The sequence below is a fragment of the Mauremys mutica genome, chromosome 25, assembly GCF_020497125.1.
Source record: "Mauremys mutica isolate MM-2020 ecotype Southern chromosome 25, ASM2049712v1, whole genome shotgun sequence".
Lineage (NCBI taxonomy): Eukaryota > Metazoa > Chordata > Testudines > Geoemydidae > Mauremys > Mauremys mutica.
In genome coordinates this window covers 3048883-3068424 of record NC_059096.1, presented here as the reverse complement: position 1 = coordinate 3068424, position 19542 = coordinate 3048883, and the positions used below count along the sequence as shown (strand labels likewise).

The window sequence follows — 19542 nt, the reverse complement described above, 5'->3', positions numbered from 1 at the left end:
ACAGACGTTTTGCAGCATGAGCTTTCGTGGGTGAATACCCACTTCTTCAGATGCAAGACGTCTTGCATCTGAAGAAGTGGGTATTCACCCACGAAAGCTCATGCTGCAAAACGTCTGTTAGTCTATAAGGTGCCACAGGACTCTTTGCTGCTTCATTGGCTCTAAACTGGCTCTCGCGGGACAATTTGGTTTTCCATGCAGAGTCTGCTCCCCGCGGAAAGTTTTGATGCTTTGTTCACGGAACAAACACCAGAAAACGAAAGAGCTGAATTCAAAATGGTGCCACCGTGCCTCCTGGGAGTTGTGGTTGGGGGGCCTTGAGCTCCCATTCATCTCTATGGGATGGACTCTCTGGTCGGACTCCATCTCCCATGATGCACCATGGCCAGAGGCTCCCATGGGGCACCCCCTGCCCAAGAAAAGTCACTGTGGCAACATGGGGGATGGAGTCCAGTCCAAGAAACCAGCCCCAAAGGAGAATGGGAGCGTGAGACACCTGAACTACAACTCCCATCAGGCAGTGCGGTGCTATTTTGAATGGAAATATTTCGGTTTTTAATATTTTGCCAAAAAGTTGTAATTTTCTTTGGGGAAGCTGACTATTTTCCCACCAGCTCTGCCTGGGCGGCTCCCCCTGCCCCGGTCCCTGCCCCTGCCCCTGCCCCTCCAGTGGCCTGTCTGTCTCTGATACCCCCAGGGCAGGGAACATCTGCTCTGGTAACGTGCCCCCAGGAGAACCCCTCGCTCAGCAAGGGGCCAGGGAGGACCGTGCGCTGAGCCCCACCCACGCCGCTCCCCATGGGGCCCACACTTGTAATGGGCACGCGCTTTCCACAGGACGGCCCCCTCCCTGCCACCGCTCACTGCACTAAGGCCGTCAGTCGTCTGCCCGGTATTGCCTGCAGCAGGCGCTGTCCTGTCCCCCAGCTATGCCGTCCCAGCCGGCGCTGCCATCCCAGTGCCTAGCTCGCCTCACCACCTCACAGCCTTGATTCTCCACGAGGCGGGGGGATCGGGGAGCCCTGGAACATGGCACTTATTGGGCACAGGGGCCGGGAGTCTGAGCTGAGGCGTTTGCCCTTTCTAGGCGTGGGGGGGAGCTAGGGAGAGGCCACGCCGGGGCAGCTGCATTGTACGGGGCCCGGGGTTGCTTTATGGTTGTCTACCCGCCCTGATCCCTCTCCCAGCCCCTGCCCCGATTCCTCCAACAGCCAGGGCCCCGTGATCACTAGGGTGGGGTGTGCGCACTCTGCTGCGCCCGGGGATCACCCCTCGCGGCCCCAGCCCGGGGCCCACCCGCACTGGGAAAGCACGAGGCACAGGAGGCACGTCACACCCGAGCGGCGGGCGTGTTTCCACCCGGCTCAGCCCCGGGGAGCCACCCCCGCGTCTCCGATCACGGCTTGGCCGGGCCCACGTGTTTAACCCCGCGTTGGCCGACGCGGCTTCCCCAGTGCGGGCGAGTTCACGGCACCGCCGTTTGGGGGCTAGACCCGAGGCAATGGAATAACCCACCCTGCCCTCCCCCGCAGCCTGACAGCAGCCATGGGGGGCACCGGCACCACCCATCCTTAAAGCTGAACCAGCAGAACTGAGCCTCAGCCGAGAGCGAAGCGGCGCTTGTAGGTCCCTCTGCACTTAGCCGGCCCGTGGGCTGCGGCCCGCCTGGCTCCTCCCTTTCTGCTCCTTCTCTTTCCTTTGGGAGGGGGGGAATAACAATCGTTAAGGAATTTAAACCGCGGGGGGGGGGGCAGATCTAAGGCCCAAAGGGCGTCAGACTTATAGACTTTTCAATTTCACTCCTTGTGCGGAGAAGCTGCACTCACTCACCCCTGCCTGTAGGGGGCACTTACTGGTAGTCGGCCACGCTTTGACCCCCCCCACACACGCCCCCCCCCGTTTCCCCAGCTGTCTGTCAGCAAACCCCCAGCCGCTGATGTGCGCCGTGTATCTGTATCTATCCATCTGCATCAAGATCCAGTGGAGGGAGTTCGTTTTTAAGCTTTTTCTTACCCGGTTTAGGGCGTGAATTTTCTTTGTCTTACCTCAGTCGAGAGGCCAACGGGGATGGGGGGCGGGGGATCGGCTTATTCTGAATGTACCGTTTAAGGTTCAGGTCCGGGTGAGGAGAGCCACTGCAGGGTTAACGCCGCTCCGATTTAAGCTAATATATATTATATATATATATATATATATAATTATATATATAAATTTTTTTAATTAAAAAAAAATCTTTTTACGGGTTATTTTAAAAACAAACAAACAAACACACAAACCTTTTGTGGTTGGTTTGGTCGGATAGCGCTTGGCTGACGTAATGCTTGGGGTGCTGAACAGGAGCCCAGCCACCGCCGTGACCCCGGACTTGGTGGGCGTAGGCCGAGGAGCCGTCCCGTTAGCGTTGTGACCAGGGCGCCGGAGCCAGCGGCAGCCATGGAAGGAGTTGATTCGGGGCGGGGGAGGGAGTTTGGTATTAGCCTCGCCTGTTGCAGTATATTCCCGGAGCAACTCGTGTTTGGGAGAGATGGAGATGCGAGGGTCCGGCACCCACAAAGGGCCCAGGTTTTCAAACAATCTGAGCACCTAACACGCACCCAGCGTCACGGGCTCCGTGGAAAACCTGGGCCCAGGCGTGGGTGCCACCTGCTTGGAGCCGTGGCCTATTCTGTAAATATAGGAAGGAGCACGTTTCCCCGGCAGATACTCTGGCTTTCTGTAATCTGTCCTGCCTTCCCTGGGGTGTGTGAGCTGCAGCGTCTTGGCTCATTACTCAGCATTGCCAGCGCTCCTCCCACTGGGTGATGCTTTTCGTAAAGCCCCAGCTCCCGGAGTCATGGGGTTGGGGGAAACTTCAGCTTTCATTTAAAAAAAAAAAAAGATTTTTCTCTCTGGTGGTTGCCGAGAAAGGCTAGAAACCAGGAAGCGAGTGTGGCTTGGAGGGCAAGGAAAAGGGACCCGAATTGGATGAGGTAATAAAACAGCTCCTGTTTGAATGCTTGGGGCTGGCAATTGGCTTCAGACCCCGGCAGTCTCTTCCCCGCCTGTCAGCGCGCCGGCTTGGCACCGAGCGGCTGGCGCAAGGCTGGTGACAGGCGCAGCATCGTCACCTGTTCCTGGTCTGTGCCCGAGGAAGGGGGCTAAAAATGGGTCAAATTGGGGCTGGTTTTGATTTCTGCCAACCCCGGGCGAGAGGCTGGTTCTGATCCAAACCCCCAGTGTTGGGGAGGGGGGTTCTGATTCTGGGGCCTCCCTGTAAACCCACGGAGAAGCTGAGACTCCTGCAAGCTCCCCTGCCCCTCCCAGGCACCCCAGTTCAAGCTGCAGCCAGGGAGCCCTGCTTGTTCCCCAGCACTGACGGCAGGAACGCTGTGGGGGCTGGGGTAGTGCTTGTGAGTGGGTGTGGGGGGACAGAGAGCGACTGTCCCCCCCCCCACTGTCCCCCCCATCACACACAGCCCAGTGTGGGTGCTGCTCTGCCGTTCCTGCTGCCCCGTGCCCCTTCCCCTGCCACGCTCTGCAGCCGCTCGCTGCATGCGGGCTCCGGCATCGGGCATGTCAGGTCAGTGACAACGGGGCTGCTGATTGCGGGGGGGGGGCGGTGACCTCGTCTCCTTGCACTGTTGGTGCACAATGTCTTAAGCTCCTAGGAAAACTGTGAAGTCCCCACCCCACCCTGAGGCAACACGCTGCCTTGCTCACCTCAGCTCTGCTGAGCAGCTTGTCTAGGAAATAGGGTTTGGGGTGGGGGGGGCATCAGGACTCTTCAGCCTCCCCTGCCCTCCCGTGCTGCCGGTTGTTTTGGTCTTTGAGGGTGGGGAGGGGAGGGGGCTCCAGGGGTGTCTGCAAGGTGACCAGGTCCCTGGCCGGGGGCTGTGCCAGCTGCCAGGGCCTTCAGCCAAGCCAGATGCCCAAACACTAATGCGCAGAGCTGGAGGGGCCCGGCTGCCCACGGGTGGCTGTCGAGGGAGGCTCTAAATCTGGCCCACCCTGCCCCTCCCCCAGTATGAGACCCCCCCCCTCAGCCAGCCCCTTCCCCCACCCCCGCTAGCCTGGCACAGGCCTGGGGCTCCCTGTGCCCACGAGCGAAGCAGGTTGCACGGTTCTGGCCCGGTTCTGCGGCCTGACCCTGGTGGAAGTGGTGCCAAAGGCCTCGGGGCAGAGGACGGGGGGAGCCGGCATCCCCACTGCTCAGGGAAACAGCGCCCAGACTCTGAGGGGGGCAAAGGGCAGGGCCTTGACAGGGTCCTGCTCAGGGTGGTGGAAGGGCTGGGCCGCTGGCCTGGTCCCCATTGCAAACCGTGTGCACGCGCCTGTTTGCACATGTGGTGTGCATCTTTGCACGTGTGCCCATTTGTGCAAATACACGTGCATCTGTGAGTCTGCATGTGCAAACATGAGTGCATGTGTGTGCCCAGGTCAGGACACGTGTGTCTGATTGCACATGCATCCGACCGCTAACCTGACACACTTGCTGCTTTGCGCCATTTCTTCTCTTCGAATCGCAGCTTTACCGGCCGGGCGCCTCCACCACTCAGCCACCCGCCGCGGCCTGCTCCCCTTGGTCAGCCAGCGTCGCTCTCCTTGGGGCTCGGGTGTGCGAGCAGGAGTGTGTATGCACCGGGGGGTGCTGCACGCTGGTGTGTTTGTGCTACACCTACATATCCCTGCACCCCTGCTGAGACCTCCCCCCGCCCCAGGGCTCAGGCGGGGAAGCTCCTTGGGGGTGCAGAGAGGACGATCATGCCCCCATGCTCCCCCCCTCAGGAGCTCAGCCCCACAGCCAGCCAGCCTAAACCCAGCTAAAACCACCCCCAACCTCCCCTCTTCCCACCATTTCAAAGGGGCGGAGAGTCTGCAGGAGCCTTCAGACAAATCCATTCCCCAGGGGGGGCCTCCAGGCACCCCCCCCCAATAATTGCTTGGAGGGGGCCTCAGGCATTCAGGGCTCAGACATGGTGGGGGGGAAGGGGGCTTGTCTTGTGTAAAACGCCCCCCCCAGCAGTGGGGGCCGCGACTTCACTCCTGGGAGACAGGTTCAGTACCAGCCGCCTGCACGCGCACACACACACACACGTGCACAATGGGGCCCCACCCTCGCGTTACACCCCAGGTTTGTGGCTGGGGTCCATGCTGCCCCCTGCTGGCCATGTCCGGCTGCTCCCCCCGGGGCGGCTCCGTCTCATATCTGTTGGTCTCCGTTGCAGTTGCACGTCCAGTGACGCTATCTCCCCTGTCTCTGCTCCCAGAGGCCCCCCCAGCCCCGCTCCCCCATTGGGCAGGCTGTGGTATGACACCCCTGCCCCCCCCAGCTCCCTGCTCAGGGGCAAGGGGGCTGACCCCCAGAGGGGACCCTATTTAATGCCAGAGGGAGCCTGTGCCCCCCCCCCAGTATTTGGTCACCAAGCACATACCTCCTAGCTTCTGGACCTGGTACCTCCCTCCCGCCCCCCCATAGCGCTGGTGGGGGGGCTGGGGGGAATGGGGAGCAGCTTCAAATCCAGCCCATCTCTAGAGACAGTGAGCTCGCTTGGCGCTTTGGGGGGGTCCTTCCCTACTGTGTCCAGTCATTGGGGGGCCGCCCCCTCACCCCATGTACTATGCATTGTGGCTCTCGCGGCTGCGGCAGCGTGGAAGGGCAGTGGCAGGAGTTACTGAATGTATGTCGGCGTTTGGGTCTCTGTGCATTGGGGGGACGGGGGCTAGGGGGGCGGGGAGGTGAGACCACCCTCCTTACCCTCCCCCGTGCCCCCTGTGCCCCCCGAGGGAGGGGGCTGGGCGGCAGAGAGCTGCTGCTGTACATGACAATCACAGTGTCTGTGACGTGCGATTTTAAACCCTTTGTGTTTTTGGTCAGGATTTTAAAGAAAGATATTTTTATGGTAATTGTTGCTGGTCTATTTTACTATATATTTATGTAATAAATATATGATGAAAAACAACCACCCCCACCCCCACCGCCCCGCTGGCCTCTGCTTTCTGTGTCCAGCCGGGAGGGCAGGGGTGGGCGCCCCATCACCGCAGGAGGCTGCAGAATTTGGGGTGAGGTGAGGGGCAGGGGGGCATCCTCCCCCCAGGGGATACCTGAGCCAAACTGAGGCCAGGAGGGGGCGTTTCTAGCCTGGTGCTATGAGTCGTGTGGTGGTAACGAGGCCGGGGGACACTGCAGTTTGCCTGGGGGGCAGCAGGCCCCTGGCAGAAGGGGCCTGTGCTGCTGGGACAGGCGGGCAGGGGCGCAGCTGTGCATTTAGGACAACGCTTTGGCCCTGGCCGCCCTGACGCAGTGACTGCGGCTCTGCCTTTGGCTGCGGGAAGTGGGGGTGGACACACACATACCCGAGGGTGCAGCCAGACCCCCTCCCTCCGTGAATCTGCACCCCCCCTCTCCTCCCAGGGATCAGCCACTTGCATCTGAGGAAACCAGGGCCCAGGCTGAATCCGGAGTCCTCCCCAGCACGTGGCGTGAGTTGGGTCTGGAGGGGTGTAGGCAGGATAACCTGCCCCTGCAGCCCGTGAGCCCCATGCCCTGGGGGACAGGAAGGGTGGCTCGGGCGCTCTGCAGCAGCCAGCCACGTGCCCGGGGCCGGCGTTCAAGGTGCTGAAGCCGACAGCTGGGGCAGGCCGGTCACTAGGCTGGAGTCGCTGAAGGGCCCGGCGCCCCAGGGAACTCCCCAGCTCGGCAAGCGACTGGGAACAGAGCCCAGGACTCCCAGCTCCTGCTCCACTCGGCTCTGGCCACTGGCCACTGGCCCTCCCAGCTGCGGCTAGAGCCCCCCAGGGCTCCCCCGACCCGAGCCACCCACGTGTCCTCTCCCCGTAGAAAGCAGAACCCAGGCATCCAGCTCTCCCCTCCCCCTTAGCAGTGAGCAGCAGGCGGGGTGCCCTCGCCCCAGGGCAGGAAGGGACGGTCCAGGCCAAGGCGTTGGTTTCAATATATTATTTCCCGTGTGGCTCAGACAGAGCTGGGCTCCAGCCCTCCACGGGGGGCAGCAGCGATAGAGAACACGACTCCAATATACACAGATCACTATTTACAGGGGGGGGCCGCCCCGGGGGCTCTGTCCTGGCTGTATCAGCAACAGCAATAAGAGTCTGGTGGGTTTCTCTGCGGAGGGTCCCGGGGCGGGGGCCGGGGGAGCCCTACTGGGCGTCGATGCGGAAGGAGAGCAGCTTCTCCGAATGCATGTTGTTCAGGGTGCGCAGGTCGGGCAGCTTCAGCAGCAGCTTGGTGAAGCGCGAGGTCTCTGTGGGGTGGTTCTTGAGGATCAGCGCGCGCAGGGCACGGATCAGAGTCTCCTGCAGCTGCTCCACCGACGCCGTGTTCTCCATGCCAGAGCGGTCTGTCCAGCGGGGCGGGGGGAACACACCGTGAGTTGGGGGAGAACACCAGCAGCCCACAGCCCAGCCTCCCCGCCGCACCAGATCCCTGCTTCCCCAGTGCACCAGATCCCAGCCTCCCCGCCGCACCAGATCCCAGCCTCCCCAGTGCACCAGATCCCTGCACCAGATCCTCCCCAGCCTGAGATCGCAGCCTCCTGGCACCACTCAGATCTCTGCTTCCAGATCCTGCTCCCCCAGCAGCAGGCAGTGGATGCCCGGGCCACACGCCCTCCCTCTGCCCTGTGGCTCAGCCGGGGGCTCGCGACCCACCTGCCGAGACCAGGACGACGGCGGTGAAGAGGCCCAGCTCCTCCTCGGTGAGCTCCAGGGAGCCGAGCTTCTCGCTGAACTCGAACATGGAGCTGAGCAGGTCGCCCATGCCCATCCCCCACAGCTCCCCCAGGCTGTAGGTCGTGCGGCTCATGAACATCACCGTCTGCTCCTTCACGTTGAACAGGGGGGCGAACCGCACCATCAGCACCTGGCGCGGGGGAGACGAGAGCGGTGACGGCCTGGCCTGTGCACCCCGCCGGCCACGGGGCTCCCGACTGCCAGCCGGGCAGGGCCACGGACCAGGCACCTGCGAGCGGAGGGGGCAGGATCCAAGGGCACGGCCGCCATGGCCTGGCACAGACCCGGCCAGGGGCGCTGCCCTCCTGGTGAGCCAGAGGGGTGGCCACGGGAACAAAGGCCCAGTGGGGCTGCCCCCCTCCCCTAAGGAGAGGGTCCCATTACAGGAGATTGGGGGGGGGGGGAGACGGAGGGAGCAGCTCTCGGCCAGTAACTGGCTTTCGGGGAGGCCACAAGGCTGTGGTTTCATGGGCTGCTTTGAAACCGGCTCCCCCCAGTTGCGCCCCTGCAGCCCAGCCCCTGCTAACGACCGCAGGGCAACACCCCCGCGGGGGCTGGCGGCGCCGAGGGGCCCCTGGGAACTGCCAGTCAGGGCAGCTGGTGGGAGAAGGGAAGGCCCCGGACCTACCTCGAAGGTGCCGGCTTTGAGCAGGGCCACTTGGTCGTGCTGCGACAGGTCCTTGAAGCCCGGTATGTGCTTGGCAAACTCCACCACCTCCCGGACGGCGGGCGTGAAGCTCAGCGAGAAATCCTCCCAGATCTCCTGCACGGTGTGGCCGCTCCTGCCGTGCGGGTGCGCGTTCATGGGGCAGGCCTGGGGGGCGGGGAGCGACCTCAGATACGGAGCAAGAGGGCTGGTCCCCAGCCCCAGACAGCCCCATTCCTTGTACCGGGGCCACTGCACCAGATCCCTGCACCAGACCCCAGCCTCCCTCCCTGCACCAGATCCCTGCACCAGACCCCAGCCTCCCTCCCTGCACCAGATCCCTGCACCAGACCCCTGCCTCCCTGACTGCACCAGACCCCAGCCTCCCTCACTGCCCCAGACCCCTGCCCCAGACCCCAGCCTCCCTGACTGCCCCAGACCCCAGCCTCCCTGACTGCACCAGACCCCTGCACCAGACCCCAGCCTCCCTCCCTGCACCAGACCCCAGCCTCCCTCCCTGCACCAGATCCCTGCACCAGACCCCAGCCTCCCTCCCTGCACCAGAGCCCTGCACCAGACCCCAGCCTCCCTCCCTGCACCAGATCCCTGCCCCAGACCCCAGCCTCCCTCACTGCCCCAGACCCCAGCCTCCCTGACTGCACCAGAGCCCAGCGACTGGGACCCAGCAGGAGCCAATCCCTGCACAACTCCTCCCCCTCTTAAAGGGAGAAAAACCAGTGACTCTGGGGCCTAAATGCCACATCCCCTTCTGCCCCCCACCAAGGCCACCTCAGCTCTGCCCTGGGAGGGACGGGACGGCTCTGATGTTCTGGCCTCAGAGACAAGACAATTACTAGGGATTAGAGGCTAGAAATACCCTGAGGCGTCGGGGGGGGCTCCCAGCTGGAACTACCCGCGTGGGGCTCTGGCACTCACCAGCAGGATGTCCTTGGTGCCCCTTTGCCACGGGCAGCCCTGGCCTGCCGGGGTCTCGGCCTCCTGGGCCAAGGAGGGGTAGCCGGTGGGGCAGAGCCGGTGGCTGTTCATGTTGTTCTGGTTGCAGACGTTGGGGGAGCTGTAGTGCCAGGCGGGGAAGCGGGAGGCCTCGGGATGGGGCAGGTTGTTGTTGTCGTGGCGATAGAGGCTGTTGCCCTGGTAGCCATTGGCACAGCGGTGGTTCTCCCAGTTGAGGGCGTTGTTGTCGCAGGGCCGTGGCAGCGCCGTGCCCAGCTTGTCGTGGGCGTAGATGAAGATCTCCCTGTGCGCCTTGGTCACCTGCGAGATGACGTCGTCCATGGCCTCCGTGGGGCTGGGGGAGCGGGGGGGCGTCAGCTGCTGGGGGAACTGGGAGAAGCAGGGCTGCTGCTGCTGCGGCGGGGAGCCGGGGAGCTGCTGCTGGGGCTGATGGCACGGCAGCGGGTTGGCAGGCTGGGGGTGCCCCAGCGGGGAGCCCTCCGGCGGGCACTGCCCGCTCAGCTGGTTGTTGGCCATGTTATTCATAGCACTCTGCATCTCCGCCAGCATCCGCTGCTTCTCACGTTTGGGGATGCGCCCGAAGCGCACGGCTGCAGAAACGGGGGGGGTGGAGATTAGCATCCAGCAAGGGGCGGAGCAGAGCCTGACCCAGGGAGCCCAGACTCCAGCAGACGCCCCCCACTCTCCGCAGCTGCGCTGAGCGACCCAGGCGCCTCCAGACCACCATGCACCAGGGCAAGCTGATCTCCCCAATCCACCCCCCCTCGCAGCCACTGACACACGCCCTGGCCCAACTCAGTGTCCGTGGGGCCAGCCACATGCCCAGTAAAACAGAGGAATCAACAGTGACCTCCTGGCTGACAGCACGGGCCCTTTGAAGCAGGGATTTCATGGACGTGCAGCACCTGGCGCAACAGGGCCCCGATCCCTGACCGCAGCCTCTCAGGCACCACGAATAAAGGGGTGTGGAAGATGTGTGATTTGAACAGTGCGTAGAAGCCAGACACTGCTACGGACATGCCCTTATGGAAGGGGGAGGGGGGGACACCACAGTGCCGGGGGCAGCCTGCCCTGCTCCCCTCAACTCCCCCACGCTGGGTGGGAACTCACCGTCCCGGGACATGCCGACCGACAGACATTTCTTGAAGCGGCACTGCTGGCACCGGTTCCGGTTGATCCGGATGATGGAGCAGTTCTCGTTTTTCAGGCACTTTTTGTACTGGATGTTTTGCTGAATGCTGCGTCGGAAGAAACCCTGAGACACAGAGAGAGAGAGAGAGACGGGGTGAGCCGGGGGGAGGCAGAGCCAGGCAATCTCAAACAGCAAGGAAGGCGGACGATAGAAAACGTTGTGAGATGCAAGGCCCCGCCTCTGTGATGGAGCTCTGCCCTGGGGGCTGGCCACATGCTCCTCCACGCTGACCTGCCACCGGGGGGGTTCGTATTTGAGAAATTGTTTCCGGCCAGCAGAAATGACAAAGCTCAAGGAAAAAATAAAATCCAGACAATTGTTTCCTTCAACTGAAGCTACCTTCAGTGCCAGGCTTACTATGAACAAGCCAAGTGCTGCCCAGTCGCCAGAGCCCTGCCTAGAATTCCCGAGGAGCCGCCGATTCCATCCCCCCCCCGGCCCCGATCATCGTCCTGACCCAAGAACAATGATCATTCGGGGCCGAGCATTGGCATGCTCCAGCAGTGAACGTTTCTGTTCAGTCGCAGATGTTGGCGAGTTACGCAGGAGCCAACGACAGGCTCGGTCTCCCCCAACAGTGCCAAACCCCCACAGCGTTCTTGGAGAAAGCAAGCGCCTGACCCCAAACATCCAACACGGGCTGCTTTCTGGGCCCCGCCGAGAACAGGGGGGGAGAGAAGGGGAAGGAGAAACGAAGCCAAGTTTGAACGGAGGCGACGGAAGTTTGAGGATAGAAATAACCAACGATAAATCCCGTGAAAGGCCAGTGACTGGACATTTTCACAAGTGGCTCGTGACTTTAAGGCATCTCCAGTCAGGCTCCCAAAGAGGCCAGACGGTATTGTGAAATCCCGGCCACTTCAGGGCCCCCGACATCATTAGCCACTTGGGAATAGTTAGGCCTCGTCTGGGGAGGTGTGACGGTGCCAACCGTGCCCGAGTCCCTTGGCTGGCTGGAGGGGCAGACGGGGGGTGATACATTAACAAGGTGCTGGGGCACTGGTCCCACTCCCTCCCCAGATTGAGCCGCTCGGGCGGGAACAGCAGGAGCCCCCGGCAGCGCTTCTGGCCCCTGTCGCCACAGCTCCCCTTGCCCTGTCCCATCCTGCCCCCTTACCTTGCAGCCCTCGCAGGCATGGACCCCATAGTGGAAGCCTGAGGCGACATCTCCACACACTTTGCAAAGCAGAACCATCCCGTTCAGCTCTGGGAGGGGAAAGAGACACCCAGGTGAGCGGCTGCGGCACCCAGCCCTGCCCAGGAGCCAGCCCCGGGGGCAGCCAGGACGTCTCCCTTCCTGCGTGGCGGGCAGCTGTCCTGGGGCCGGTGTAGCTGCTGTGCCCACCGCTGCTCAGACGGGGGCGCTCTCGAGTGGGCACGGCATCCCCAGCAGGTATGTGGCCTGCCATGCTGGGGAGGACAGGGGGTCCGGGGAGGACCCACCGCAAGGGCAGACTGTGAGTTCCAGCCAGGGATGGAGGGCACCACAGGTACCCCAGTGCCCACCCACAGCTACCCCCACCACTCCCAGTCTCCCCACCCCGCCTCCAGCACTCACTGGTGATGTTGCTGGTGGTCTTGCTGGGAGAGATGCGCCTCCCATCGTCCATGGCGACCTGCAGGCCCCCGGGGGAGGTCCCGGAGGAGCCGTACGAGGAGGAGGATGACGAGGAAGGGGAGCCATCCTCCCGCGAGCCCTGCAGCCCAGCGCCGTAGGGCCGCGAGTCGTGGGTCAGGGAGCCGGTGGGCGACGGCGGGAAGTAGGAGGGGAAGGCCTGCGAGCCGGACTGGAAGCTGCCGTTGGAGCTGTCGCTGCACAGGGAGACGGGGCTCGTGCGGCTGGGCGAGGAGCCGCTGGAGCCGATGTAGCTGATCACGCCGCCTGGGGAGACAGAGAGAGAAGCTGAGACCAGGGCAACGCCGCCCCCTCGAGGTGAGTGCTGGGGGGGGGCCTCCCCAGACGAGACGGCTCGGGGGGGGGGGAATGGGACACGGGGCCTTTACCATCTAGGGGGCACCAGCCGTGACCAAACACTGCTCCCACCCGACGGCCGTGCGGTGGCCCATGCGTGAAATGAGTTTGGCAGGTCTCTGGGCCAGGTAATCACGGCACAGCGAGGGGAGGGCGAGATTTCTCTGCCCCTGTCTGTGCCACCCCTGCTCTGGGCCTGGGGCCAGTCCCCAGCCATAACCCCCCTCCTGTCCCTCCCACACACCCCCATGGAGAAAATCAGGCACGGAGAGACCACGGGATTGGCCCCTGGAGCGAGCCAATGGCAGATAAAGCCCAGCTGGCCTCAGGGCGGATTTCGCAGCCAGCCTGCCAGGGTGCCCCGGGGTGGCTGAGACAGGCCCCGACGGTGCTCGGATGAGGGGCACAGTGGGGGGGACCTGGATTCCGTTAGCACCGTGACAGACAGAGCAGCAGAACTGCTGCTGGGGGCACCTGGTCCCCTGCAGGAATCTCTACTGAGCCTCGGCCAGTCTAGTGTCACCGCCCCCCCTTCCCCCCGGGATGCACCCTGGAGCCCTCCCTGGGGCAGACGCTCTCTCGACCTCCCCCCCCCGTCTCTGTGCTAGGGAAGCCCTCCCCCGCCCAGGTTCAGCCTGCCGGGTCCCTTAGCTGCAGCTCCCCTCTCTGCACTGCGGAGGCTGCAGCGAGTGCTGAGCGGCACAGGTAGAAAACCGCAGCATTGCAGCAGGCATGCCAAGGTCAGGCAGCGGCAGCGCGGGTGGGGGGAGCAGCCGGGGGAGATGGGGAGCACCGGAAATGCAGCCCCTCCCCTCAGGGGTTACGCTCAATAACCCGCCTAGAAAAACAGCCCTTGACGTCTCGGCTGGTGGGTGCGCGCAGGGGGCTGGACAGAGGGTGGGTGCGTGTCTGAGCGCAGGAGGGGTACGTGGGGCATGCATGGGGGGCTGTATGTGCATGGAGTGTGTCCGTGTGTGTGTGTGTGTGTGTCCATCTGTCCATCCACGCCCCACCCCCGAAGATCTGGCTACCCTTTCTGGGCCCTTCCAGGCAGCCAGGTTTGCAGGCACCGCCGGTGATTTGCAATTACCCGTGTCTGTCATGGCTTCCTCCTCGCCCTGCTCCCCCGTTTCTTTCCCCTTGGAGCTTTGAAATGCTCCAGCTGCCGCTGACCTACATCTGCGGGCTGGGGAGGGAGGCTCAGCTGGGCCCCCAGCCACACAAGGGAAGGGTTTGAAGCACTGGGCCAGGCAGGCAGCCAAGGGAGCCAGATCTTGGGCACCGGGAGCTCGGCCAAGGGGGCCCTGGGAGGCAGGGATGGGAGCAGATGTCACGGCCAGCAGCGCTGGGGGAGGAGGTGGGGAGGTTACTGGGGAAAACCCAAACCACTTAAGAGGAAAAACTACAGCGATAAGGCAGTGGGACTCCATGCCCTGCGTCTGCCAAGCCACGAATACTGTGGAGACCAGGAAGCCTCCTGCAAAAACAGGATCATTGCAAAACTGACCACAAACAAGCAGGGAGGATCACGTGGGTGATCTGCTTTTGCACCAGGTCTCATCCCCGTTGGTCATTATTCCCTCCAGCCCAACAACTGCCGCTCCTGACCCTAGGAACGCAGCCAGGACCCAGGTCTGGATCACTGAACTCTCCGCTCATCCGCCCGGGAAGGCGTACGAGCCACCCACACACGCGGCGTCTGCACGAGAGCGGCTAATGCCAGGGGTTAAGTCGCTAAACGCTCACCGGGGAAACGTTCACTTAGCCACTGTTAAAAGCCCAGGAGCGCCAGGTGAGGCCAGCGGCTTGTAAAGCCAGCGGGCCAGCTCTGCCCCATAGCTGGTGTCAGTGGGTATGAAAGTCAAGGTTTGCCAGTCTGCACCCGGCCCAAACCGAGGGAGAAAACTGACTCCTGCCAAGTGCCGAGGCGACAACGCCGCCAGCCCTGCTCCCTACAACACAAGGGGGAAAGAAACTGTGCCCCTAGCTGAGTGCTGTTCCCTGCGGCACCCGGACACACTCTGCACCTTGCTGCTTCTCGGCATGTAGGAAGAGGAGGAGACGCTGGATCAAGGGGGAGACCATATCTCCTGCCAGGATTTTTCCAGTGGGAAAAGAGCTCCCAAGAGCTATAAATAGAGAACGCGGGAGGAAAACCAGAGCCCCCTGTGAACTGCATTGAGAATCCTCAGCACTGGCTGGCATTGAAGGAGGGACAAGGTGGAAAAATTACAAATCATTTGGCTTTTTTTAAAATGAGGCGTAATCGGGAAGGCTTTGAATTCAACAAGGGAGCAGGGCGGGGTGGGGAATCCCGGCTGAGGCAGAGGGTGCCGTGTATGTGTAGGGACGAGCAATGTCTGCTACGCCAGCCGCCAATCCCTCCCCTCGCTCCAGTCATTCTCAAGCTGCAGCGTCAGCTTTGGTGCATTTGTTTCCTTGTCTTTAAATAGAACAGATTGGGAAACGGAGCTCTGGAAGTAGGTCACAAAACCCCAACCGCTTCCCTCACCACACCCAAAAGCCAGCTCTCCCCAGGCTGCCTCTGGCCTCGGGAAGGGCTCTGCGGACGAGGCTGGTACCTGTCCAAAGGGGCGTGTGGGAGGCACACGGGTGGCGGGGGTGAACGGTGAGCGCTGAAATCTCGCTGCCCGCCCAGGCTGCAGGACTGCTGAGGATACCAGCCTCCTGCAGATGAGTCAGGAGCACCTCGACACGTGGCCTGTGCTATTATCACACACGCTCTTGGGGCCATGTGTCGTCCCCCCTCGCAGGGCACAGCTGGTACACACACCCGCAGCAGGAGCCAGCTTGCCCACAGGTAACGCGGGGCAGTGAGCCCCGTAGTCAGACGGTCATCGTCCAGGGTGACAAAGTCACCATGGCAACCGCTTTGCGCTCCAACTTTTATTCAACCCTTCTTGTGGGGCAAAACTCCCTCCCGGAGACTCGTCTGGGGGCAGCACATGGAGCCTGGCTATAGGGCAGAGAGTAAGGCACATGCAGGGCTCAGGATCGTAGCCTAGGACTTCAGAGACCCAGGTTCAATTCCCTGCTCTCCCAGACTCATATGTAACCTTGGGCAAGTCCCTTAACCTCTGTGCCAGATCCCATCCCTATGCTAGGGAAACTAGCCCTGACCTGCCCCCCTCAGCATAACTACACCCAAAAGTGTGGGGCCCCCAGAGGCTAGTGACGGGAGCCAGATAAGAGAGAGGGGTGTAGTGGTCCATCTAGCCCAGAGCCCTGTCCGCTGACAGTGGCCAACACCATGTGCTTCAGAGGGAATGAACAAAACAGGCAAACATCAAGTGATCCACCCCGTGCTGTCCAGTCCCAGCGTCCGTCCGGCAGTCAGAGGCTAGGGCCACCCAGAGCATGGGGCTGCATCCCTGACTAGTAGCCACTGACGGACCTGCCCCCCCCCAGAACTTATCTAGTTCTTATTTCAACCCTGGCACAACATCCCAAGGACTCGGCTGGGGGTCCCACTGGGGGGAGGGAGGCTCAGCCTGGGGGGGCAGGGGCTCGGCCAGGGGTCCTGCTGGGGGGGGGGCTCAGCTTGGGGGGGGGGCAGGGGCTCGGCCAGGGGTCCTGCTGGGGGGGGCTCGGTCTGGAGGGGCGCAGGGGCTCTGCTGGGGGGGGACTCAGCCAGGGGGGGGCATCGGCCAGGGGCTCGGCCAAGGGGGGGCAGGGGCTGTGCTGGGGGGGACTCGTGCTAGGCCGGGGGGGTCCTGCTGGGGGGGGGTTCAGCCTGGAGGGGCGCAGGGGCTCTGCTGGGGGGGGCCTCGGCCAGGGGCTCGGCCAAGGGGGGGCAGGGGCTGTGCTGGGGGGACTCATGCTAGGCCGGGGGGGGTCCTGCTGGGGCGGGGGCGGCCCTGCTAGGGAGGGGCTCAGCCCGCCGGGGGTCCCGGGCTCAGACTCTGGTTCTCCGCGGCTCCGGCGGCCTCACGTCCCCGCTCCACGTGTCCGGGCCGCACGTGGCTACTCCGCCCCCAGGCCCTGCCCATCACGCTTTGCTCCGCCCCCGCCACGCTATTGGCCGCCGCTCGTTGCCCCGGCGATGGCGTCACCGCCCCGCGCGGCTGCTTCCTTTTACTTTTAAAAGGGCGGGGAGACGCGGCGCCAGTCTTCCTGGAGTGACGTCACGGGAGCCCAAGGGCGGGGCCTGCGGGGGAGGCGACCAATGGGAGGGGGCGGGGCGGGGCGGGAAAGGGAGGAAAACAAAGTCCGCACGTGGCAGCGCCGGGGAGCGGGACACGTGAGGCAGGGGGAGCCCCGGGGGGAGGGGTGACAATGGGGGGGGGGGCCGGGGCGCTGCAGCCCCGGGAGGGGTGACAAGGGGGGGGGGGCCGGGGCGCTGCAGCCCCGGGAGGGGTGACAAGGGGGGGGGGGCCGGGGCGCTGCAGCCCCGGGAGGGGTGACAAGGGGGGGGGGCCGGGGCGCTGCAGCCCCGGGAGGGGTGACAAGGGGGGGGGGCCGGGGCGCTGCAGCCCCGGGAGGGGTGACAAGGGGGGGGCCGGGCCGCTGCAGCCCCGGGAGGGGTGACAAGGGGGGGGGGCCGGGGCGCTGCAGCCCCGGGAGGGGTGACAAGGGGGGGCGGGATGTCACCCCAGGGAAAAGTGGGGAGCAACTCGCCCCCCTCCACTGGGGTCACGGGAGCTGGTGGAGGCTGTGGAGCCAGCAGCGGCCACCTGACTCCTTCCGAAGTGGGGGCGATGGCTGACCCCACTGACCCCCCACCTCCGTCCAGCCCGCACCCCCGGGCCGGAGCCGGGCACTGGGGGGGGGTCTCCCCTAACACCAGAGTAGCGAGGGAGCCGGAGCTGCTCCCTGCTCGGATGAACCCTTGTCCCAGGCCGGGGGTCGCTGCGCTGCTACCCGTGAGCGGGATCCCAAGGACCGAGCCGGAGGCTCCGTCCCCATCCCATAAACAGCGTCAGTAGCTTGGGAACCCGAACCCGGGGCTCCCCTCCCCACCCAGCGGGGGCCCGGGGCTCCCCTCCCGATCCGCTCCACCCAGAGAGGTCAGACCGAGCCCCTCCCACTCCCCCACTAGAGCGTGGGAACCCCCACAAGTGCGTGCGGAGGGGCCCCCAGTGCCCCCAACTCCCCACCTCCGGGGGGCCCAGAGCACTTCGGGGTGGGCGGACCGGGTCCCCACCCCCAACACACCGCACGGGTGGGGGGCTCGGAGCAGCGAAGTGGGGGACCCGGGAGCCCTCACACCCCGCAGGCAGGAGGAACCGGGGGCTGGCCGGGGCGCCCACACGCTGCAGGGGGGGATCCAGGGGCATCACCCCCACCCCGGAGGGGTCACGCCGGGCTCGGGGAGGACGCGGCAGCCAGAAGGGCCAAGTACCTGTGTTGTTGTTGGGGTCCGGAGCTGCCATCCTGAGGGGCGCGCTGGCACCCACGCCTGGCTCAGAACCTCCCTCCCGGGAGCGGGGGAAGCCCGGGGCTGCCCGGCGGAGCCTGCGCTGGGTCTGTGCGGGGCCGGGGGCGCGGGCAGGACGGGAGCTCTGCGCGCCGCCGCCGCCGCCTCTCGCTCCTCTGCAATATTTTACTCTGCCAGGGCTCCGGCTCCAGCCTCTTTGCCTGGGACCCGCCGCAGCTGCGCAGTCCCCAGCACGCGGCTCCGGAGCATCCACCATGTGATTCCCGGGGAGAGCCTCGTGCCCCAGTGACACACTTTCGGCGAGCAGCGGGCGCGTGAAGCCGGCGGCCAGGGCGCTTGCCCAGCCCGGTGGCTGGCGGGACTTGTAGTTCCCGGGGCCGTGCCCCGGAGCCCTGCTTTGCAGGCGCGTGTGCGGCTGGAGCATGTGAATTCCTGGGGAGTGACTCCGCGCTCGGCTGCCTCCCTCCCGGCGGAGATTAGCAGAGGCTGCGACTTCAAAACGTGAGGCGCAGCCCTGCGCTTGCAGAAACCGCCAGCGGCCTGGAAGAAACTGGGCTTGCAAATGGTAGGGGCGTGAAAAACGCCAAATCAAGGAGTGCGTTTGCAGTGGGGAGGTTTTCCAGGGCCGCCGGGACGGCCCCCTCCCCCGTCCACACAGCCCCCCCCCTCCCCCGGCCATCCCAGCTCACCTGTCCAAATAGCCCCCCAGCAAGGAACAGGACTCAGTAGTGTTGGGGACACAGCCCCCCCCCCCCCCCCGTTTTACCAAAGGCACAATTACAAGCAAAGTGAGCTCTAGCCTCAACTTGAAATTGACCAGCCTGGTCCGGTGAAATGCAAAAGAAAATGGGGCAGATTCCTCACCACGCTTTCAAACGAGGGACCCCTCCCCCCGCCCCAGATCTGGATTCCCCGCACTGCTGTGTGTGCAGTAGGTGCGCAGTGCCACGTAGCAATGCCAGGCTAACGCCGCTGCAGCGCTGATGTCGGTCAGGGAGCGTTAACGGTGATGCCTTTGGTTCTTTGGCACATTTCAACAGGCCGGTTGTTGGGAAATAAGTGCTAGCACCTGAAGAACAAGTTGTTTATTGTCCAGCTGAGGAAACGGTCCTGCTGTGGATAATAATCGCCATTGATACAGTCCTTGAAGGGTCAGGAACCAGCAGTTCTCTGATTTGCTCCTTCTGTAGGTTCCTGAATCACAGGACAGGACTCTCTGGTGTCCGTGAGTGCCAATGCGCCCCCCCTCCCTCCAGCCCTCATACCTTTCCCTGTCCTGGGTGGAATTTCACAGTTCTCCCACTCTTAGACCAGGCTACAGTGCCGTGGGAATCAAGCCAGGTCCAGCTGAGTTCAGCATTCACAGTTCTTCTCTGTGGGAGTCTGGGCCCAGTGGCGAACATGGTGGCCAGGCAGCTCCGTAAACCCACGGGACAAAGCATGTTGACAAAAGGGGATTTTAAAGCACCAGACAATCTAGTGGCCTGACTAACAGCTCAGCATCCCTGACGGTGACCTAGGCAGACCTGCCTTCTTGGGACACCCAGTGGCTCCCTCCCTATGTCCTTTTAACCCTCCCTCAGCTCTTCTGTTCTTAGACTGGCCCAACCCAGTCCTGCTGGCCAGAGAGC

The 19542-nt window shown here is 63.7% G+C and overlaps 1 protein-coding gene across 1 annotated transcript; it reads right to left on the bottom strand.

The window, feature by feature from the left end:
- Positions 1 to 7013: 7013 nt before the first annotated feature.
- Positions 7014 to 18193, bottom strand: NR1D1 (nuclear receptor subfamily 1 group D member 1). The gene is made up of 8 exons (XM_044999909.1): positions 17876 to 18193; positions 12100 to 12423; positions 11659 to 11747; positions 10460 to 10604; positions 9311 to 9939; positions 8357 to 8542; positions 7648 to 7858; positions 7014 to 7337 (listed from the first exon to the last, which is right to left on the bottom strand). Exons 1-8 carry the CDS (start codon positions 18165 to 18167, stop codon positions 7138 to 7140), a joined length of 2076 nt encoding a protein of 691 aa, XP_044855844.1. The 5' UTR covers positions 18168 to 18193; the 3' UTR covers positions 7014 to 7137.
- Between the last annotated feature and the right edge of the window lie 1349 nt (positions 18194 to 19542).

Bases quoted from the DNA above. Each gene is read 5' to 3' on its own strand.
- NR1D1 (XM_044999909.1), bottom strand. From the start codon at position 18,167: ATGGTGGATGCTCCGGAGCCGCGTGCTGGGGACTGCGCAGCTGCGGCG. The intron at 10,605-11,658 runs GTAAGGGGGCAG...TCTGTGTCTCAG, and splicing joins ATGCCTGCGAGGGCTGCAAG to GGTTTCTTCCGACGCAGCAT. The intron at 9,940-10,459 runs GTGAGTTCCCAC...CCGTTTCTGCAG, and splicing joins GGTCGGCATGTCCCGGGACG to CCGTGCGCTTCGGGCGCATC.